The sequence below is a fragment of the Puma concolor genome, chromosome E3, assembly GCF_028749965.1.
Source record: "Puma concolor isolate L17-30 chromosome E3, mPumCon1.1.hap2, whole genome shotgun sequence".
Classification (NCBI taxonomy): domain Eukaryota; kingdom Metazoa; phylum Chordata; class Mammalia; order Carnivora; family Felidae; genus Puma; species Puma concolor.
The window spans coordinates 11235423-11258125 of NC_141682.1; the positions used below are offsets into that span (position 1 = coordinate 11235423).

Sequence of the window (22703 nt, forward strand, 5' to 3'; positions counted from 1 at the left end):
AATTTGAGGGGCAGTAAGAGAGTTGGGCAAGAATACCAGTCACTAGTAACATTTTTAAAGTGTTTTTTATGTGTTTGCTATTCTAAGCGCTACCTGAATCAGGGCACTTGTCAGAGCAATCAATCCTGTGTCCCAAGGTAGGCAGGCTTTATTAGGACTCCCATTTGAAAGTTGAGGAAAATGAGGTTGTGGGGATGCTAACTAATCCAAAACAACCCATAGTGAGGGACAGGTTTTTTGATTTTTGTTTTTTAAAGATTTTTAAGTAATCTCTACATCCAGCATGGGCGTTTGAACTCACAACCCCCATATCAAGAGTTGTATGCTCTACCAGCTGACCCAGCCAGGCACCACAAGGGATAATGTTTTGGTTTTTTTTTTTTTTTTTTTTTTTTAAGTTTATTTATCCATTGAGAGAGAGCATGCACAGGCATGAGCAGGAGAACGGTAGAGAGAGAGAATCCCAAGCAGGCTCCGCAGTGCAGAGCCCTACGCGGGGCTCCATCCCACTAACAGCAAGATCATGACCTGAGCACAGTCAAGAGTCAGATGCTTAACCGACTGAGCCACCCAGGCGCCCCCTAAGGGATTGTTTTAGTATAAACTTAAGTAGTTGGATTCAGAGCCCACGCTTAACCACCACAGTATACTAATTTCCAGTTCTGATAATAACGTTTATAAAGTATAGGTAATGAGGGGCTCCTGGGTGGCGCAGTCGGTTAAGCGTCCACCTTCGGCTCAGGTGATGATCTTACAAGCTCGTGAGCTGGAGCCCCCCCATTGGGTTCTGTGCCGACAGCTCAGAGCCTAGAGCCTGCTTCCGATTCTGTGTCTCTTTCTCTGTCTCTCCTCCTCTCTTGCTCACGCTCATGCGCTCTCTCTCTCTCTCTCTAAAAAAAAAAAGTATAGGGAAGATATTAGTGATAAACTAGTAATTTTACTTAACTGTTAGTAAAGAAGATAGCTACAAGGTTGAAAATCACGTATGCATACCCGGGGTCACATTATTGATTACATATTCTGACATGCATTCTATCCAGTGATCTACTATTTGATAGCATGCAGTGGGACTAAGTTCTAGTATTGGGAGAAAACACCAGCCAGGAGCCCAGTGTTCATTGTTGAATTCAGCACATGTGAAGAGTGCTCACTATGCAGGATACCACTGTGTTGGTGCTGGGGTGCGAGGCTCCCCCCACCTACCCATTGACAGAAGTACGGTCAGTGGCAAATACCGTCCAAACTAAAAGACCCCCGGTTTACCAGTTGATGTGCAGTCTGTAGAGAAATTTGATAACCTTTGAAGTGAAGTGTGTGTGTGTGTGCTTTCACTTCTGGGCTCCCCTCTTTCAAATGTAAACAGAGAGAAAAACAGCCCATTTCCAGTTTTATTGAAGCTAATAGAGACAAATTGTAATCAATAAATTACTATTTAACATCCTTTGCCTTTCTCCCAGTTCTAACATTCTACTTACCTTTGATAGCAAAAACAGCAAGACTTTAACACCCATGAAATAGGCAAAAGTAGAGAAATTTTAATTAGCTTCTTCGTTGGCACATAGGTACTTAGTGCTTTAAAAATTATTTTGGAACGCTTGTAAACTTACAAAATAGTTACAGGAGCAGCAAACAAAAATTTCCCACACACCTGTTACCCAGAAACCTCATTCAGGTTTTGCCAGATGTTACTTTGTAGCAAAAGGCTCTAATCCAGGATCACATTTTCACCCAGGTGTCTTGTCCCTCTAATACACCTCACTTTAGAACAGTTTCTCAGTCTTTGAATTCCGTACTCTTGAACTTTTTGAAGGTTACAGGGTAGTCATTTTACAGAATGTCTCTCAATTTGAATTTGTCCATGCATTTAGGCGGGAGTATCACAGTTCTAGTACGTTCTGTTGGTTGGCACATGATGTCTGTCTGTTCCCTGACTAGTTGTTAACTTTGATCACTTGGTGTGTGCCAGGCTTGGCTTTGTTAATAAGTATTTTGTGTGGAAATAATTTGGGATAATGAAACTCTCTCTTTAGAATTGAGGATAAACTTTTTCTCTAGAGGCTGGGAATTTTTATTTTGTCCAAATCTTTGAAAACTAAATGTTTTTCTGGAATTTAAGTACTGTGAATAGTGGCATTTGGGGAACGTTAAAAGTCAGATTAAATTTTATAGTAGGTGGTGTGGTTTGAAAGAACATGGAGAATTAAGAACAGTCAGATCTTGATTAGATTCTACTTAACAATTCTGTAATTTTGAACAGTTTACCTTGTTTTTCCAAGGTATTCTGAGATTTTAAGCTGTTCTGAGATTTTATTTTATTTTTTTAGGGGTCTCTAAATGTTTTCTTTTAACGTTTATTTATTATTGAGAGACAGAGCATGAGCATGAGCATGGGAAGGGCAGAGAGAGAGGGAGACACAAAATCCAAAGCAGGCTCCAGGCTCCAGCTGTCACCACAGGGCCCAACAAGGGGCTCGAACTCGCAAACTGTGAGATCCTGACCCAAGCCAAAGTCGGATGCTCAACCGACTGAGCCACCCAGGCACCCCTGTTCTTAGATTTTAAAAAGAAGTTCTGCTTGGGGTGCCTGGGTGGCTCAGTCAGTTAAGCGTCTGACTTTGGCTCAGGTCATGATCTTGGGGTTCATGGGTTCGAGCCCCACCCACCTCCGGCTCTGTGCTGACAGCTGAGTCTGGAGCCTGCTTTGGATTCTGTGTCTCCCTCTCTCGGCCCCTTCCCCACTCATGATCTGTCTCTGTCTCTCAAAAATAAGTAAAAACATATAAAAAATTTTTAAATGCAAATAAAGTTCTTTGTAAAATATGTTAGGCAAATGCCCCCCTTTTGTCATAAACACGTCAAGTTAATTCCTTTGGTATCCTTCAGAAGACACATGAATAGGGTCAGTGAGTTACCTTAAACACGTTTTCTGTAGAAGCTACCGAGTAGATGTAATTAGAACGAGTGGTAGCGTGTTGAGAAAAATTTGAGACACAAATTCTGTGTCTGCAGTCCAAACTGATTGTAGTCAATGCATACTGGCATTTTAGGGATGAATGTTTCTTCTGAAAAACAGATTTTTTAGCTGCTAGTAATTATAGGTAGAATGTGAAGGTATTAAGTATCATCAATTGCAAAGGTAGAAAGACTTAGGCAGCCTAGAAGATTGTCAGAATACAGTATTATATGATAACCCAAGTTAATCTTCATGCAACTAAATCTTGTTAAGGATAAAGATGACTGATCAAACTATTAGATCCTTTCCATTTATTTTAGGGACCATGTTTGGCAAAATGTGCAACATCCCAGATGATGAATTTTAACTTTTAGTTCTCATCATTTTGAAGAAACTTATAAATAACTATACTTAAAGATTTGGTTTTTAAATAATTTCTATACCCAATGTAGGACTCAAACACACAACCTTGAGTAAAGAGTCACATGCTCCACTAGCTGAACCAGTCAGACATCCCAACAGTTCATTTATTTTATTTATTTATTTTAGAAAGAGAAAGAGAGAGAGAGAGAGAGAGAGAGAGAGAGGCAGGAGAGAGAATGAATCTCAAGCAGGCTTCATGTTCAGTGCAGAGCCTTATGCAGGGCTCCATCCTGTGACCCTGGGATCATGACCTGAGCTGAAATCAAGAGTAGGTCACTCAACCGAGTGAGCCACCCAGGAGCCCTAACAATTTATGTTTTTTAATTTTTTTTTTTCAACGTTTATTTATTTATTTGGGACAGAGAGAGACAGAGCATGAACGGGGGAGGGGCAGAGAGAGAGGGAGACACAGAATCGGAAACAGGCTCCAGGCTCCGAGCCATCAGCCCAGAGCCCGACGCGGGGCTCGAACTCACAGACCTCGAGATCGTGACCTGGCTGAAGTCGGACGCTTAACCGACTGCGCCACCCAGGCGCCCCACAATTTATGTTTTTAAAAGTCTGAGATCCCATTTTACTTTTTCCTTAGAATTAAATGATACTTGAAGTTATTTTATACTTCTCACTGAAGACGTTTTTGTTAGTTTATATATTTTAGACTATGATGATGGTGCTTTTGTCAAATTTTGTCAAAACTTGACTTTAAGGTTTCTAAATAAAATGAGTTGGTAAATTTGCATTTTACCTCATATGCAAATAATAACCTGTGTGACTAGATCTCAGAGAATGGAGACAACTGGAACTGATACCAAAAAACCAAGGAAGAGATCATCTTAAATACTGGTCCAGAAAAAGACCGTTCATGATAATGGAAAGTCACACAGCATTTTTTTAACATATCATACTCGTCTTGTGTGTAATGCACCCAGCAAGGGGCTTGAACTCACGAACCGAAGGTTAAGAACTCACGAACCGAAGGTTAAGAGTGACGTGCTCTACCAACTGAGCCAGCCAGGCACCCCCCACACTGTATTGAAGGGTCGAAGTCAATAATTGAAGAAGTTTGAATGAAAGATTCAGCTGTTTGAAAAGATTCAAGATTTTACTCTTGGTCAAAGTATTCCTTGTTTTGTTGTGTTTTGTTTTGTTACTTAAGCCTGGTAAACAATTACAGAATTCAGTACCATTATCTGTCCTGAATTGTCTGAATTCTGTCTTCCATGGACAGTATCCTAGTGGTAGATATTTTAGCCACTTTTGAAATTTTTCTGTTTTAATTGATCCAGATCTGGCTGGGTTTTTTGTACAAAGCATTGAGTTAGAAAAGTTCCTGATTTTTGCAGTCTTGAAGTTTATTTCACCATACTTAAGTAAATACACAGGTTAGATCTTAATTGCTTAAAAATAGCTGAGATAACCCTAGCAGTTTGCGGAAAAATTTGAAAATAAATAAAGTTTTTGAGAATAGAATAAAATAACGGGCTTGCTACTTCTCTATCAGTTTGAATCCATTTCCTCCTGGTTGAGAGTAGCTCCTGGGTCTTAGATTTTTTAACTAAGATTTGACCGAGTCAGTTCTGAGGGCTGTTGGTAGTTGTTAGAGGAGATACGTTTCCTGATCGTGCCTGTCAGCATTTTGTGACACAAATTACGTGTTCATCTAGACACTAGGTTTGTAATTCGTTTTTTTGCTTTGACTCAAATCCTTTATTTTCTTCATAGAACGTTACTGATGTTGATATATATAAAGTATTCCTCAGTGTCCACCATCATCTTTGTTTTATGGACAAAAAGGATACTTTCCTTTTGCTTCAGTTTGTTTACAGTGGGTGGCAGTTAATTTACTGCCTCATAAAGATTGCCTAGTATTACAGTTTTAATCCCTGTGTAATTATTTACTTTGGGTTCCTTTTTATTTAACCTGCTTTTCTTTGATTATTATTGTGCATGAAAGAGGTAATTTGGAATTTGGAGACCCAGATTCCAGTCGCTTGTTATAAAATTAACTTTCCTTATGACCTTAGCAAGACAGCTAATCTTTCTGGGCTGGGCCTCTCATTTATAACATAATGGAGCAGGGAGGTTGCACCAAAATATGTTGATTTTTTTTTTTTTTTTTTTTTGTCCTTGACCTAAGATTATGTGTTATAAGATTGAAATGGAAAGATAACTTGTTGAAATTAACAAAGTAACAAAAAAGAAATAGGGCATGAATGTAATTAAAAAAAAGATAGGATCCGTGTAATCTAGTACCTTCCCCATTTACCAGTGGGATCCGGAGCTTAGATTTGAATCAGAAATACTGAACATTCAGTAATATTTTAGAGATCACCATAATAAATATTAAGGACCTCAGGGTTTGTTGTTCTTGTTGTTGTTAGAGTGATAATGGCACGTGTGAAAATCTTCACGATTTGACTCACTATAAAATATTTTTTGTTATTTTGCTGTTTAGCATTAACAGCAAGGATCAATAAACTAAAAGCAGAAGTATGGCCAAATGAAAATTTATATGGAATTAGTTACTGGCTTATTTTGAGGTAGAGCAGATCAGAACAGTAAGACCACAAATAAACCTAATCCCTGAAGTGGATCTCCGACAAGAAACAGAAGAAGATTGCAAAGAATGACTGGAGTCTGTTTTCAGAGAGAGAAAATAGGCATCACACCTTAGACAATAGCTGACCAGCATAAAAGACCTATGAAACAGCAACAGGCCAATTAAGTTCGTCTTTGAAACTCAGAAAGGAGAATTAAAGTCAAATCAGGGAAACAAAAATAAAGTCAGACAACACTCAGAGTGGACGAATTAAGGATATTGAAAAAATGGGAAAGAAGATACAGCAGAGTGAGGTGGCTGCAGGCAAGCACTGTTCTGCCTTTTTATTTATTTTTTCCTTTAGTAGGCTCCACGCCCAACGTGGGGCTTGAACCCACAGCCCTGAGATGAAGAGCTCAAGAGTTGCATGCTCTGCAGACTGAGCCAGCCAGGACCCCCAACTGCCTGACTATTCCATGTGGGTCTGGCTAGACTGCCAGCCCCAGTGTGCCCCAGAGAATCTTGTTCTGCCCAGCCACTGTAATTAGGCTAGGCTGGGGACACAAACCCCCAGAATTTCGTGCACAACGTAGTAGATACAATAGTCTGCTGCCTCTGAGATCACGGTACCAGGTCTGTGGTAAGCTTAAAGATACATGTGGCCTTCATCTCTGCCTTAGGGAAGAAACCCATCTGCTCAAGGACACTATTGGAGTAGAGCGAACTCCAGTGACGTCTTGTGTTCCTGGATCTAGCTGCATGTGGAGCTGGTGCAACCTTTAGGCTGAATAATTAACTAAAACAGTAAAAATTCCCTTCTTGGTGGTTTGAAATAGGAATTTGTTCTAGCAAATTCATAAAGTTATTCTTCAGAATAAAGAATATCATAAGCTGTGGTTCCCAAAGTTGGTGGAACTAATAAGAATGTTCTAAAATTGTGTAACAGGGGCTCCTGGGTGGCTCAGTCAGTTAAATGTCTGAGTCTTGGTTTCAGCTCAGGTCATGATCTCATGGCTCGTGAGTTTGAGCCCCGTTTCGGGCCCTGCGCTGGCAGGGTGGAGGCTGCTTGGGATTCTCTCTTCCTCTCTCTCTGTCCCTCCCCACTTGTGTGCTCTCTCTCTCTCTCTCTCTCTCTCTCCCTCTCTAAAAATAAACATTAAAATAATTTTTAAGAGATTATAAAACAAAACTGGTAAAAATAACAAAGTTGATAAGATGGAAACTTGGAAGGGCTAATACAGAAAGGCTGCTAGGAAAAAGAAAGTGGGAACTTAGAGAATAGAAATGAAAAATCACTTTTGTCCTGAGGGTGTCTACCAGTTTTACCTCCTTGTGGGATGAGAGGCTCAGAAATTGAAGCCCAGAGCTGCACAGAGCATGGGGCTCAAATAGACCTTTTTTTCCCCCTAGTAAGACTCCAGATTGGATGAGGGTGATTAAGCTAGTCTGCATCCCTATTTGTGGTCTGTGTTAACATCTGGGTGGCCCAAGGAACCTGAAGCCTTGAACTTGGATTATGGCGATCCAAGCAGGTGGTGTTCCTAGATACCTGGAGGGACCTGTCTTAATCCGAGGCTGGTGGGGAGGGGCAAGGGAGAGGGAGAGAGAATCTTTTTTTTTTTTTTTTTTTTTAATTGTATTTATTTATTTTGGAGGCCGGGGAGAGAAAACAGGGAGAGAGCGAATCCCAAGCAGTCTCCGTGCTGTCAGTGCCACGCCAGAGGCAAGGCTTGATCTCACGAACCGTGAGACTGTGACCTGAGCTGAAGTCAAGAGTGGCACGCTTCACCGACTGAGCCACCCAGGTGCCTCCAGAGAGAGAATCTTAAGCAGACTCCACGCTCAGCTCAAAACATGTTGTGGGACTCAGTCTCATGACTATGAAATCATAACCTGAGCCAAAATCAAGAGTCTGATGCTTGACCAACTGAGCCACTCAGGTGCCTCTAGGGTCCACGTTTAAAATAAATGTTTTTAACAATTAAAAAATATATTTTTTAATGTTTGTTTATTTTTGAGGGAGAGAGACAAAGTGTGACTGGGGGAGGGGCAGAGAGAGAGAGAGGGAGACACAGAATCCGAAGCAGGCTCCAGGCTCCGAGCTGTTGGCACAGAGCCCGACACAGAGCGGGGCTCGAACTCACAAACCGTGAGATCATGACCTGAACCAAAGTCAGACACTTAACTGGCTGAGCCACCTAGGCGCCCCAAAAATAACTTTTTTTTTTTAATTTTTTTTTTTTAACGTTTATTTATTTTTGAGACAGAGAGAGACAGAGCATGAACGGGGGAGGGTCAGAGAGAGGGAGACACAGAATCAGAAACAGGCTCCAGGCTCTGAGCTCTCAGCACAGAGCCCGACGCGGGGCTCGAACTCATGGACCGTGAGATCGTGACCTGAGCTGAAGTCGGCCGCTTAACCGACTGAGCCACCCAGGCGCCCCCAAAAATAACTTTTTAATGTAAAGTGACCAGCACATAGTAGAAGATAATCAGGCATACATGGGAACAAGTACCATGAATATGAGCAAGAACCATAAGCAATAGAAATACAGCTAAGAAATACAGCTAGAGACCATAAAACAACCACCTCTGTTATGTTTGAGAGATAGCACGAGCAGGGGATAGGGAGAGAGAGAGAGAGAGAGAATCCCAGGGAGGCTCTGTGTCCACTGCACAGCTCAACATGGGGCTCAATCCCATGACCCTGGGATCCTGACCTGAGCCAGAATCAAAAGTTGGATGCTCAACCAATTGAACCACCAGGCATCCCTTACCTCTCTTGTATTTAAAGACGAATGTCAGGCTTGAAAGTCTCTAGGGAGTAGGAGACTAAAATGTTACATAACAACAAATAGGAATCTTAGAAATGAAAATTGTGAACAAAATAAAAAGAAAGAATTGGTGAAGCAGAAAGTGAGTCTGAGGAAAGAGTTTACGAAAGAGAGGAAAAATGAGAGAAATGCAGAAGAGGGTATGAGTCTTAGTTATCAGCACCCACTCCATCTGAGTCTCACAGGATGGCAGACAGAGAACGGGACAGAGTCAGTATCTGAAGAGGTAACAGCTGAGAACTTACCACAAGGAATCCTCATTCGAGAAGCCCAGTGAATGACATACTGAATAGAAAGAAGGGCGAAGCCCAGCGAATGACGTACTGAATAGAAAGAAGGGCGCATCTAGATGCATCCAAGAAAGAACATCCTAAAAACAGCAGGCATACAGATGGGGATGATCTTCACAGGATGGAGGCCAGACTATAATGAAATAACCTCAGTGTGCTGAAGGTAAGAAGTTCTCAACCTAGATTTCTATTCTAGTGAAAATATCTTAGAAGAATAAAGGACTTTTGGCACACAAAAGTTTGCCATGAGAAAGAAATTTTAAAGGATTAACTTCAGGCAGAAGGAAAGTCTTGAGGTGCAAAGAGAATAAACAAAGACTCTTAAATGTGTGGTTAAATAAAGATGAAAGATTGAAGCAAAAATGATGCTGCATTTGGAAGTACAGAATTAAACACATAAAAGAGCCGAAAAAACATAAAAACACACACAAAAATATTCATTCGTATAATAATAATCAGAATTGAAAGCCTGGATTGGGAATGAAAATTACTGATAGTTTTGGTAGAACATGTGACTCAACTTCAGGATCGTGAGTTCAAGCCCCACTTTGGGCATGGAGCCTGCTTTAAAAAAAAAATTATTGACAGTTTATGCAAACATGAAACCATCAGACATCAGTTTAGTAATGGACCTAGGATCTGAGTCACCTAAGAAGAAATATAAATAATAAAACTATGAAAAGTGTTTCTTTAATAAGCAAGGAAGTTCGACTACTTTGGTAGTAATAAGGTATTCATAGTGATTAGGTCATAGCTGTGCATCCAAAGTGTTGGTGAGGCTGGTGAATTTAGCATAATTTATTGTTATTATTCTTTTAAATAATGTGCTTTTTAAAAATAATCTCTACATCCAACATGGGTTTTAAACTTATGACCCCAAGATCAAGAGTCACATGCTATAGTGACTGAGCCAGCCAGGCACCCTGAATTTCGTATATTTTAAACATTTCTGGAAACAGTGTAAAAATTTTGGTGTGATATATCAAGAGCTATAAAGATGTTCATACAATTTATCTCTTTCAGTATGAAGAATTTTAAAATATGGAAATAAGGCAAAAGACATATCTATTTAAAAATTTTTTTTTAAATGTTTGTTTTTGAGAGAGAGAGAGAGAGCGCCAATGGGGGAGGGACAGAGAGAGGGAGACTCAGAATCTGAAGCAGGCTGCCGGCTCTGTGCCCCAACTCGGGGCTTGAACTCACGAGCCGTGAGATCATGACCTGAGCCGAAGTCAGACGCTTATATGACTGAGCTCCACCCAGGTGCCCCAACAAAAGACATATTTATGAAGATGCTTAGAGAAATTGTTATGATTCCATTTTGATGGGCTGTTACATAGCTGGGATGAAGAATTTATGCTATAAGAATATGTAATGTGGCAAGTAGATGATGCTGGCTGATCATGGAGGCAAGGTCATTGCCCTGATAGGGGGTTAGCCTCCTTGGAATTTTAGTAGGGTCTATGTCCCTGCTGTCTCATGGGCATTTTAATCATAACGTATCATAAAACTGTATTTCTGTGTTTCTCCTCTCAGGACACCTACCAGAGATATTACAGGTACCACCATGGTGGCTCAAAGGGTCATGAGAATTACTTCTCACAAATAAGCTTAAATGAACTTATGCAACATGGTGTAATCTCTGTAGCAGTATGGTTTTTGTGATGATGGAAATGTTCTGTGATCTGCAATATAGTAGCCACTAGCTACATGTGGACACCGAGCTCTTGAAAGGTAGCTAGTACAACTGAGGAACAGAATTTTAGTTTTTCATGAAAATAGTTACATGTGGCTACTGGCTACCATATTGGATAGTACGGATAGTACATCTCTAAGTATTGGACACCCACTGGGTTGTTCCTTGACCGTTGGTCTTCTGCCTTGGATGACTGCCTTATAAAGAGATCACCTTTTTTCTGTCTACCACCCCTCCTTTACTAAGACCCCATCAGAGATACACAGTGGGGAGTGAACACAGGTTACAAATCCAGAAACCAGAAGTCATTTTCTTGTCTAACGTGGGTTCACCCTATGAATTGTCTTAGGTCAATTCTTCTTCCTTGCCTGTATATAAAAGACTCAAAGGGATCCATTCTGTTTTTGTATTTACTGTCTTATGGAGTACATGATTATTTTGTTCATTTTCCTTTTTGTTCCAGAGAATATCACTAATGAAATTCAGAGATACAAATATGCCTATTTGCATTCCTTGAGCACAGAGCTAACTGCCCTATTTTAGTTGCTTTCAATGGTGCTTTTTTTTATTGTTCATTTCTAGTGACACACACACACACACACACACACACACACACACACACACACACACACACACCTTTTTAAAATAAAGCAAGAAGAAAGACTACATGGGTTCTGCTCAAGTATGTTATGGGAACACCGTCTCCTGTGAAGTTCTTTTTTCTAGGTTCTGTGAATACTTCTGTTTTGCTTTTGTCCTCTCTTTCTCCCTTACAGTGACTGTCACGTCTCCTGTCCCATAAGCTTGTGTCAGCAGCCTGGCCTGGTGTGTGTCCCTTGTATCTGTCGTTAATGCCGCTATGTGATGGCAGTTCCTTTCTGGGAAAGAGGAGAGAAAGGCAGCAGTTGCCCAGGGAGGGTGCCAGGGAGTGTTCCTTGAGTGGTCTTGACTCAGCTAATCAGGGAAATGACCTCTTAGGGTGGACAGAGAACAATTCAGAGAATTTCTGTTGTAATGCGGATATACACACATTTCTTGAGAACAGAAAGCCCCAAACAAAATTCATCCTTCCCCATCAAGCTTGACGGGACTGGTCACCTCCAAGGTTCTTCCCATTGAACATTGCTGTGATGCCTCCTGAGTTCTGGTAATGAAATAGGACCTCTCGGCGCCTGTGGCACCCCCACAGGGCTGTCGGCGTGGCCTCTGTCTCCTATTTCTTAACACTCATTGAACACGAATGACCTCATGACAGATTTCCAGCAATTTAGGGTGAATAGTGGAAATAGCAGTAGGCAGAAACTTTTGTCCTAGTGTTGTGTTCTGGCACTGATAGTGGCTATATGACCTTGACACATCACTGCATTCGTAAAATGAGAACATACCTCCTCTTTCCCTTGCTGGAGAATTGAATGAAAAGTGAGATTATGAAGAAATACTACGAGAAATAATGACGGTATATCCTAGGTGAATGTTCTGATTATGGCAAATGATATGGCTTTGTTGTCCATTTTTACTGAACCACATTTTATTTATTTATTTATTAAAAACATTTTTTTTTGTAATGTTTTTATTTATTTTTGAGAGACAGACGCAGAGCACAAGTCAGGGAGGGGCAGAGAGAGAGGGAGACACAGAATCCGAAGCAGGCTCCGGGCTCCGAACCGTCAGCACAGAGCCCAACCCAGGGCTTTTGAACCCACCAACCTCGAGATCATGACCTGAGCTGAAGTCGGACGCCCAACCGACTGAGCTCCAGGCGCCCCATTGACTGAACCACATTTTAATATAAATTTACTTTAACTTAGTTATCCGAGGGGCACCTGGGTGACTCAGTCAGTTAAGCATCGACTTCGGCTCAGGTACTGATACCATGGTTCACGAGTTCAAGCCCCACATGGGGCTCTCTGCTGTCAGCACAGAGCCCGCTTCGGATCCTCTGTCCCCCTCTGTCTCTGCCCCTCTCCTGCTTGCACTGTCTCTCTCTCAAAAATAAACATTAACCAAAATTTAAAAAAAAACTTATTTGTCTAAGAGGTAAGAATGGGACCAAAGCTGTTAGGGAAAATGATTTCTAACCATTCTCTTGCTTAATGCTGCTTTTCCTGACTCCATCTCCATTCAAGATAGAGATCTTGTTTTGGAAAACAGAATTGCTGATTGTTCACAGATCCAGGGATAAGTAGTCATTATTTTTGTTACTGTCTTTCATTGTCGAGTTTTAATTCCTAAGTATCTGTGCTCTGTTACTTTTGTGTGGGCCCCAGCCTGAGTAGAGGAGGGCCAGAGTGAGAGAATCCCAAGCAGGCTCCAGGCTCTGACTTGGGGCTCGAACCCATGAACTGCAAGGTCATGACCTAAGCCAAAATCAAGAGTCGGACGCTTAACCGACTGAGCCACCCAGGCACTCCAATTTTAACCATTTTTATTTTATTTTATTTTTTTTCAAAATTTTTTTTTCAACGTTTATTTATTTATTTTTGGGACAGAGAGAGACAGAGCATGAACGGGGGAGGGGCAGAGAGAGAGGGAGACACAGAATCGGAAACAGGCTCCAGGCTCTGAGCCATCGGCCCAGAGCCTGACGCGGGGCTTGAACTCACGGACCGCGAGATCGTGACCTGGCTGAAGTCGGACGCTTAACCGACTGCGCCACCCAGGGGCCCCAATTTTAACCATTTTTAAAAGTACTTCCCTGACATTATATGCATTCATTATTGTTCCGCAATCATCACCAGTATCTAGTTCCAGAGCTTTTCATCATCCCAAACTAAAACTATGCTCACTAACAATAAATCCCCGCCACTCAGTCTTCCTAGTCCCTGGCAACCACCGTTCTACTTCCCGTCTCTACAAATTAGACGAATTCGAGGTCTCTCATGTGAGTAGAATCACAATAGTTGTCTTTTTACGTCTGGCTTATTTCACATAGAAGAATATTTTCAGGGTTCACTTACGTCGTAGCATGTTTCAGACCTTCTTTCCTCTTTAAGGCTGAGTTCTATTCTGTCGTATAGATGTATCACATCTGCGCATCCGTTCAGCTGACCGTGGACATTTGGGTCATTTCTGCCTGTGTAGCTGTGGTGCGTGATGCTTCTGTGAACATGGGTGTAGACCCAGCTGAGTGCCTGCTTTCAATTCTTCTGCGTATATACCCACAAGTGGAATTACTGTGTCACGATAATTCTGTTTAATTTTTCTAGGAACTGCCAAATTGTATTCCACCGTGGAACATCATTTGACATTCCTAACGGCAGTGCACAAGGGTTCCGCTTTCTCCACATCTTCGCCAACATTTACTATTTGGTGTTTATGTGTTGTATTTTTACAGGGTTTCAGATTCCACTGAGGCTCCTTGCTGATACCCGAGTATCAGAAAGTGTTTTCCAAAGAGACTGATAGGCTTATTATAAAGGAATCTTAGATACCGTTTGTCCTGCAAACTATTTCCTCAGTAAGAAAGAAGAAATTCTCTTCCACAGCGTCAGTCTGCTGTACCCACTCAGCGTGGGCCTGGGATGAAGGCCGCTTTGCATCCACATCCTGTGTTAAACTGTCGTAAACTGTCACTGGATTGTGGAGTTTACAGTCTCCTCTCACTCTCACTTGGGAGAGATTTTAACTGGTTGTGGGTGACATCTGAATTTATTTTGGGGAGTTATGCTGACATAGTATGGAAATTAGTGGGACAGTTAGGGGATAGATTTTCTATCTTAGAGGGTAGGAGTTTTTGACAAATCAAATACTCAGTCTCTGAGCCTTATGTTTTCTCTCAGGCAAGAAAACTGTAAATGAGGCCATCTGTGGGGGACCCTCACCAGCTCTGAACGTATGTTTAGAAGAACATTGTGAATTTCTGCCGCTCACTTTCTTACTGCTTTCCTAGGGATCATGGCCCAAGTAGCAATGTCTACCCTGCCCGTCGAAGATGAGGAGTCCTCGGAGAGCAGGATGGTGGTGACGTTCCTTATGTCTGCTCTTGAGTCCATGGTGAGATGGCCTTACCGTCCTATAAAATTTTTATAGTTGGATAGGATTGAGCCGGTGGGTGAGACTGATTTGTTTTTGTAAACATATAGTACGTTTTCTGGTATAATAAGAGGTTTTTTGCTTAAATAATAATTGTGGATTTAAGCCTTTCAAATCATTTTGTTACCATGTTTCAGAATATTCTTAACTTCGGTCAATATTTTATGTTTTACATTCAATTGCAATTGTTTACCTACCAATATCTTAGGCAATATCTTGTTTTGCAAGCATTAGCTTTGAATTTATGTGTAATATTTGGAGCCACTCAGAGTGAGTTTGTATATTCTAGGGTGGTGCTGGTGTTTTATTGTATCTGTATAAAGAACACTGGCAGGATATGGAGGCCCTGAGAGCCTGCTCTCTATTTCTGTTCATATGTGCTGTGACCCACAGTGGACCTTACTCTACCGCCTTTTACTGCGTATGTAGTGTGTTAGCTCTTTATTTTTAAGAAACCTGTGTCGTATACTTAATTATAGCAAACTATTAAGTAGTCTTCTTTTGCTGTATTTTTGTATTACTGTGATGGTAGTAATACAACTTAATCATGTTTTTACAGAACTATAGCTAGAAACATAGTATTTCAGCCTGCAGGTTTCTATGCATCAGACTTAGGTATTTTCTGATGTTGAAATTAAATATAGTATACTCTAAGTAGGAGGAGGCTATGTATTTTCCATCCTAGTTATTGACTAGTATTAGATAGCATTTAATCTCACAGGTGTCAGTATAAAATAATTTGTGGGTTGGTTACCCTCCCCGCCTTAAGGCATTTTTTTCCTTCTTTGTACTATTTGAGAAGTTTGAAAAATAATTTCCTTAAAGACAGAAAGTTTAGTATCTGTTCAGTGGCTGTATACTGTTACTTTCTGAACGTAACTTATTTCTACCTTGTGTTCCTAAAACCAGCCAACATTTGTAGCTTTAATGTTATTTTATTTACTTAAAAAAAAAAAATTTTTTAACGTTTATTTTTGAGAGAGAGGTAGACAGACAGAGTGTGAGCCATGGAGGGGCAGAGAGAGAGGGAGACAGAATGTGAAGCAGGCTCCAGGCTCTGAGCTGTCAGCACAGAGCCTGATATGGGGCTCGAACCCACAAACCATGAGACCATGACCTGAGCCGAAGTTGGACGCTTAATCAACTGAGCCACCCAGGTGCCGCTGTTTTATTTCTTTTTTAAATGTTGATTTATTTTTGAGAGAGAGAGACAGAATGAGGGGTAAAGAGAGAGGAGAGAAAGAATCCCAAGTAGGCTCCACACTGTCAGCACAGAGCCCGATGCAGAGCTCAAACCCACGAACCCTCAGATCATGACCTGAGCCAAAATTGAGTCAGACGCTTAACTGACTGAGCCGCCCAGGTGCCCCTGTGGCTGCAATGTTAAATGATAGGTTAGAGATTAAATTCTACTCTGTTTATTAAAATAATTTTCTTTAATACTGTACTATACGTAGAATAACATGGTCATATAGGGCCCATTTTCTTCCTTTAAACTGTCTTTATAATTTTCTTAGGCAAAGTCACTTCATTATTCGCAGCCTTTATTTCCTCCTCACATTCCTGGTTGTAAATTATGAAGTATAATTATAGGTGTATAGGTCAGTTTCATCTTTCCTTTGGCTCATAGATTTCTTTGATCTAATCTTTGGGCTGTACATGCGTCTTGCTTTGCCATTTCATAAATACTGCCTTTGGTGACAGGAATGTCCAACTAAGTGTGGATAGTGGAGTAGGCAAGCACCCTGTCCATACCTAAGTAAGTAAATAACACTTCCTTTTGGGTGAGCAGCCACAGTATATCTCATGTAAATATAACGTAACGAAATTATAGGATGGCGTTATTCTTCATGCTCAGAACAATTGTTGACTCATCTCTAGGTCAGAAGTTCTGCACTGTGACTTTATTATATTTCAAAAGATATCTGATCATCTCAGTAGTTTTAAAATTATACATGATAATGTTGTAGAGCAGTATTATGCAAATCATTTTTATTTAAGAAATTAGAGAATGGTCCTTGTGTAAATAAAAACCAAATAGAGGAAAGCTGTGGTTTGCAACAAATGGTACTGAGAACATAGAGTATTTGGTCCAAACAAAACAAATCAACAACAAAAACCAAAAGAAAACCCAAAAAACTTCAAGTGTTTATTATGTACCAAGTTGAAACTCTAGATGAGTAAAAAAAATAATATATCAGCGCAAATTTTAAAAACCAGAAGAAAAAATATATAATTGTATATTTAATTTCATAAACAGCTTTTCTGTGCCTAAAATAAGTGAGGTACTTTTGTGCATCAGTAGGGAAACCGACTACTAACATAGTAGAAGAATAAGCAGAGTATATGTTAACTTATAGAAAAATATCTAAGGTACAATACTCTTTAAGTTTGATACTAGCTAATTAGTGGATTATTGATTATACTAAGATACCCTTTTAAAATGTTTCTTGAAATGTTACACTGTATCATTTTTGAGATTTTTGTGAGTTCGCTCTTGTAGAAGCTCAGATGGGAGTGTAAACTGATAGAACCTTCTTGGCAGTCTGCAGTAGGTTTTGAGAACCTTAAAAGTATTTGCTTTCAGAGTCGAAAGTTTTTTGACTCTTGTTTCTATTTTGTCCCCAGATTATTATTTCAGTGTTATTTTAAGGAACGATACTTAGAATCGCCAATATTTCCAATAATATTAGTACTAAATGAATTATTGTACATCCATAAAATGGAATGTTGTAGAAGTTTTTAAGATTTTTAAGAACTTTTAATTTCATAGGAATATACTTAGGAGAAGCCCTACTTAGTAAAAATATACTCGCCCAACACGATTCCCATTGTGTATATTCATACAGAGATACTTGTGGAGTTGGGATTATGCGGTAGATGTTGTGATGTGGCTTCAACTTCCCTTTAGGACTGATGGCACTAATTCCCCCAGCTGCTGTGAGCATTCGAGGCTCCCCTGCCCAAGGTCTCCCCTTTCTTTGCGGGGGAGCATCCCAGCTCTGGAGCTCCCCTGATGCAGGTGCACCAGTGATCAGCTCTCCCTGTGTCTGTGCCGAGTTCGGTGCCCCTCACGTCTCATGGGTGTTGCTATTGAGAGTACCCACCAGTAAGCCCGTGTGCAAATCTGAGTCTGTTTCACGGGGATTTGGCCTGTAACAGATTGCAAGGGATTTCTGCCTTGTTTTCTTAAAAATTCTGCTTTCTCCTGTTTAAAATTGGGGTTCAAAACTATGTGGAAAGAGAGCTACTTGTAAAAAATGGTGACTCTCTTCTTTATGTGATTATCTAAGCCAGAAACTAGGAACTTCATCTAATTCCAGATTCTGTAGTAAGAGTTGAAGTGAGATGTTTTATTCATCCAGCAGAAATAGTACTTTTAAACACCTGTATGTAACATAAGGTTTGCTTATTTGTATTTCAGTGTAAAGAATTGGCCAAGTCCAAGGCAGAAGTGGCCTGTATCGCAGTGTATGAAACAGATGTGTTTGTCGTTGGAACCGAGAGAGGACGTGCTTTTGTCAACACCAGAAAGGATTTTCAGAAAGATTTTGTAAAATATTGTAAGTATTATATTTTTATTATGCCTAAGTATTTATGGATAACAAATGTCTTCTTTTCTAAAGCAGAATGACATTTATACTAAAAGGATGTTCTAAAATGTCTACAGAGACATGCTCCAAATGAATCACAGGCATGGTAATCTATAAGGGTAAATTTTACTGAAGAGTGTAAGGAAAATGGTGAATGTGTACTGTTCTGTGTTCCTTTCTCGCCATTACTTTGGATTAGTGGCACAAAGAGAGAAGGTAGAGAAATTTTGAATTGATTTAAGGTTCTTATTTAAATAACATTTATTTTCTTGATAGATATTTGGTGTGTTCAAAACAAGTCTTTCAGTGTGCATTAAATTTGTGTAAGCACAATGCAAAGTTAGGTCTCTGATTCTCTTAGTGGAACCACCTGGTCAGAGTCCTCAGTGAGTTTTGGGATCCTCCAGTTGGAAGTTCATCCAGTTGGTGAGAACTTACTAGATACTGGCACAAATGCAGTAGAGAAATGTGCTGTAAGATGTTAATACCTATGGCCTTTCACAGACCCACAGTTTCTGTATCTGTGTTGTGTTTTTGTTTTTGTTTTTTAAATTTTTTTTAATGTTTATTTATTTTTGAGACAGGGAGAGACAGAGCATGAATGGGGGAGGGTCAGAGAGAGAGGGAGACACAGAATCTGAAACAGGCTCCAGGCTCTGAGCTGTCAGCATAGAGCCCGATGTGGGGCTCGAACTCACGGACCGCGAGATCATGACCTGAGCTGAAGTCGGATGTTTAACCGACTGAGCCACCCAGGCGCCCCTGTTTTTGTTTTTTTTTGTTTGTTTGTTTGTTTGTTTTTTTCAACGTTTTTATTTATTTTTGGGACAGAGAGAGACAGAGCATGAACGGGGGAGGGGCAGAGAGAGAGGGAGACACAGAATCGGAAACAGGCTCCAGGCTCTGAGCCATCAGCCCAGAGCCCGACGCGGGGCTCGAACTCACGGACCGCGAGATCGCGACCTGGCTGAAGTCGGACGCTTAACCGACTGCGCCACCCAGGCGCCCCGTTTTTGTTTTTTTTAATATATTTTTTTTAACATTTATTTATTTTTGAGAGAAAAGAGACAGAGCGTGAGTGGGAGAAGGACAGGGAAAGAGGGAGACACAAAACTGGAAACAGGCTTCAGGCTCTGAGCTGCCAGCAGAGCCCGATGCGGGGCTTGAACTCACGAGCGGTGAAATCATGACCTGAGCTGAAGTCGTACACTTAACTGACTGAGCCACCAGGCGCCCCTTCTGTATCTGTGTTTAACCTAACGCTGTCCACAGGTTTTATGTTGACTCAATGATATAGCTTCTACTTCAACATGGAAAGAGAACAAAATGGTGGGGATGTCTGTTTATAGGCATTTAATATATGTATATATCTTTTTTTTTTTTAAACGTTTATTCATTTTTGAGAGACAGAGACAGGCTGTGAGCAGGGGAGGGGCAGAGAGGGAGGGTGACACAGAATCTGAAGCAGGCTCCAGGCTCTGAGCTGTCAGCGCAGAGCCTGATGCGGGGCTCAAACTCAACTGGGAGACCATGACCTGAACTGAAGTCGGCTGCCTGACCGACTGAGCCACCCAGGTGCCCCTCCTAAGTATGTATCTTTAAGTGCCAAACTTAAATTTCCATTATCTAGTTAGATCCAATTCATGATAAATTGAGTGGATCATGGGTGAATAAAATTAGTTTTCTTTATTTATTAATTTTAGTTGTCAGTTGTATTTTTAGTCCTTTTAAAAAAAATAACTTCTCTCCACTGCATGCCTCCCTCCACCCCCACTATAATCTTTATAATCTTTATAAGCTTTATGACAGTATAATTCATTAAAAATTTTTTTTCATTATTTCTGATCATTTTGAGAATTTTAAGGCTTCGATTATGTTTGTGTGTTTAAGTTTATAGTAATAATGTTTTGATTATGTGTGTATCAGCTGCCATCTGTCCCATGAATACTATAATCCCCCTGGCAGCTGTGTTTATATTCCCGTTCCCTACACTGCCTTGCTTATGTGGTTTTCCAGTGGTTAGAGCTAAGCATTAGGGGGACTTGTCCTCAGTTGCAACTGTAGTCCCTGCCTATAAGTATTCATACTTTCTTTTTGTTACCAATAATTCAGTGCTCCAGAGAATAATCTTGGGATGTAATTCTTAAGTGCATAATATTTGTTTGTAGAATCTATTTTGCAGATAAGGATCAATAGTGGTCTTCTGTAACCTAATCAGTAGGTTTATGATTCAGTTTTAGAAATTCTTGGGGGAGACTTGTCTTTCCCAGGGGCTGGAAAAGCACTATCCAGGAGAAATAATATGATGCGAATCATTCCTAGAATTTGAAGTTTTTTAGTTACGACATTCATAAGAAAGAGAAACAAGGGAAATTTATTTAGTGGTTATAGTTTAACCCAGTCTATTTAAAACATTATCATTCAACATGTGATCAATCTAAAAATTATGACTGGGATATTTTGCATACTCTTTTTTTGTACTAAGTTTTCAAAATCAGGTATGTTTTGCAAACTTACAGCACATCTTAGTTTGGACTGGTACATTTCAGGTGTTAGGTAGCCACACACAGATGGTAGACTTTTCCAACCTGGACTGTGTTTTGTGGTGGTGATAATCTCATGTTCAAGTTTGTAGCTGATAAATTACTCTAAAGACGTGTCTTTTTAATTTTCTTTTATTAATTTTCTTTTAATGTTTATTTATTTTTGAGACAGAGAGAGACAGAGCATGAACGGGGGAGGGGCAGAGAGAGAGGGAGACACAGAATCTGAAACAGGCTCCAGGCTCCGAGCTGTCAGCACAGAGCCCGACGCGGGGCTCGAACTCACGGACCGTGAGATCATGACCTGAGCCGAAGTCGGACGCTTAACCGACTGAGCCACCCGGGCGCCCCAAGACGTGTCTTTTTTAAAACTACTAGTAGTTAATTTTTACTTTACAGAATTTTTAGTTACAGCAACACTTATTTCAGAGATGATGATCATTTCTTACTATTTTTATTCAAGCCATTTATGTCTTATGTTTTTATTTTTAAAGCTTAAAAAGTTATTTATCTGTCAAGTAAACCCTGTGCCCAGCATGGGGTTCAAACTCACCAGCCCAAAAGATCCAAGAGTCGCACACTCCACTGACTAAGCCAGCCAAGCTTAATTATTTTTAAATTCCCCCTCATCCCTTTTTTTCTGTTTTTTATAACAAATCATAAATATTAGAATATAGAAAAAACATACCTGAAACCAACATTGCACTGTATGTTAACTAACTAGAATTTAAAAATTTGAAAAAAATAAAGCGAGAAACAAAGAATATAGGAAAAAAATACTCTTTTAAAAAAAAAATTAAGTTTATTTATTTTTGAGAGAGGGAGAGAGGAGAGAGAGAGAGAGCGCGAGCGAGCGAGCGCGCGAGCGAGCCAGGATGCCAAGCACGCTCCATGCTGTGTGTGCGGAGCTCGAGGGCTCAATCTCCTGAATCGTGGGATCATGACCTGAGCCGAAACCAAAAGTCCAACATTCAACTGACTGAGCCACCCAGGTACCCCTAGGAAAAAATACTCTTACTGAAAGCCAGGTATTAAGGTAGTGGAGATGAGCCTTTTATGTCATTAATTGCTTTACAGGTGTTGAAGAAGAGGAAAAGGCTGCAGAGATGCATAAGATGAAATCTACAACCCCAGCAAATCGGATGAGTGTAGACGCTGTAGAGATTGAAACGCTCAGGAAAACAGTTGAGGACTATTTCTGCTTTTGCTATGGTAAGGTTCTACGCTTGCATTTTCTAAAAGAGACATTATGTAAAGGGTAGATGGTGGAACTGGTTTAACACTCGTACAGCACACCTTGACAAACTGCCCAGACCTCTTGGGGTAACATCAGGAATGATCTCACTTTCTAGTTCTGGTTCAAACTAGAACCCAGAAATAAGCAAATGCACCTATTAGAGCTGTGGGGTAGGGTTTTTTGTTTTCTTTTTCTTCTTTTCAAGAGCAGTTTTAGGTTTATAGGAAAATGAAGAGGAAGGTAGATTTACTGTGTAGCCCCTGGCTCAGTACATGCATAGCCGCCCCCCCTACCCGCACTTTCAGCACCCCCTACCAGAGAACCTACATTAACACCTCATAATCACCCAGAGACCTGTTTGTTTTTGACTTATGTGCTGATCTCACCGATCCCCCTTTTTTTGTTAACCTAATCACACGGCAAACAAAGCTCTTAAGAAAAACAGTCAGAGGGAGAGGATACCAGTTACACTGTGAGGCCCTAGGTAAAATTCATCTCTGGGGAATGGGGTTTCTAGCATCTCTGGGCTTACTGCCTGATGTCCGCACACAAAAGTGCTAGAA

General features: G+C 40.5%; 1 protein-coding gene across 7 annotated transcripts in view; it reads left to right on the plus strand.

Annotated features, from left to right (window-relative positions):
- Window positions 1-22703, plus strand: part of GTF2I (general transcription factor IIi) — a 109577-nt gene that overhangs the window by 11170 nt on the left and 75704 nt on the right. For all 7 annotated transcript variants that reach the window (XM_086692502.1, XM_086692505.1, XM_086692503.1 and 4 more), the window contains exons 2-4: window positions 14625-14728; window positions 18192-18330; window positions 21981-22115. In XM_086692502.1, the coding sequence (XP_086548628.1) occupies window positions 14630-14728; window positions 18192-18330; window positions 21981-22115 (373 nt within the window). In that variant the 5' untranslated portion in view covers window positions 14625-14629. The remainder of the gene's footprint in view (window positions 1-14624; window positions 14729-18191; window positions 18331-21980; window positions 22116-22703) is intronic.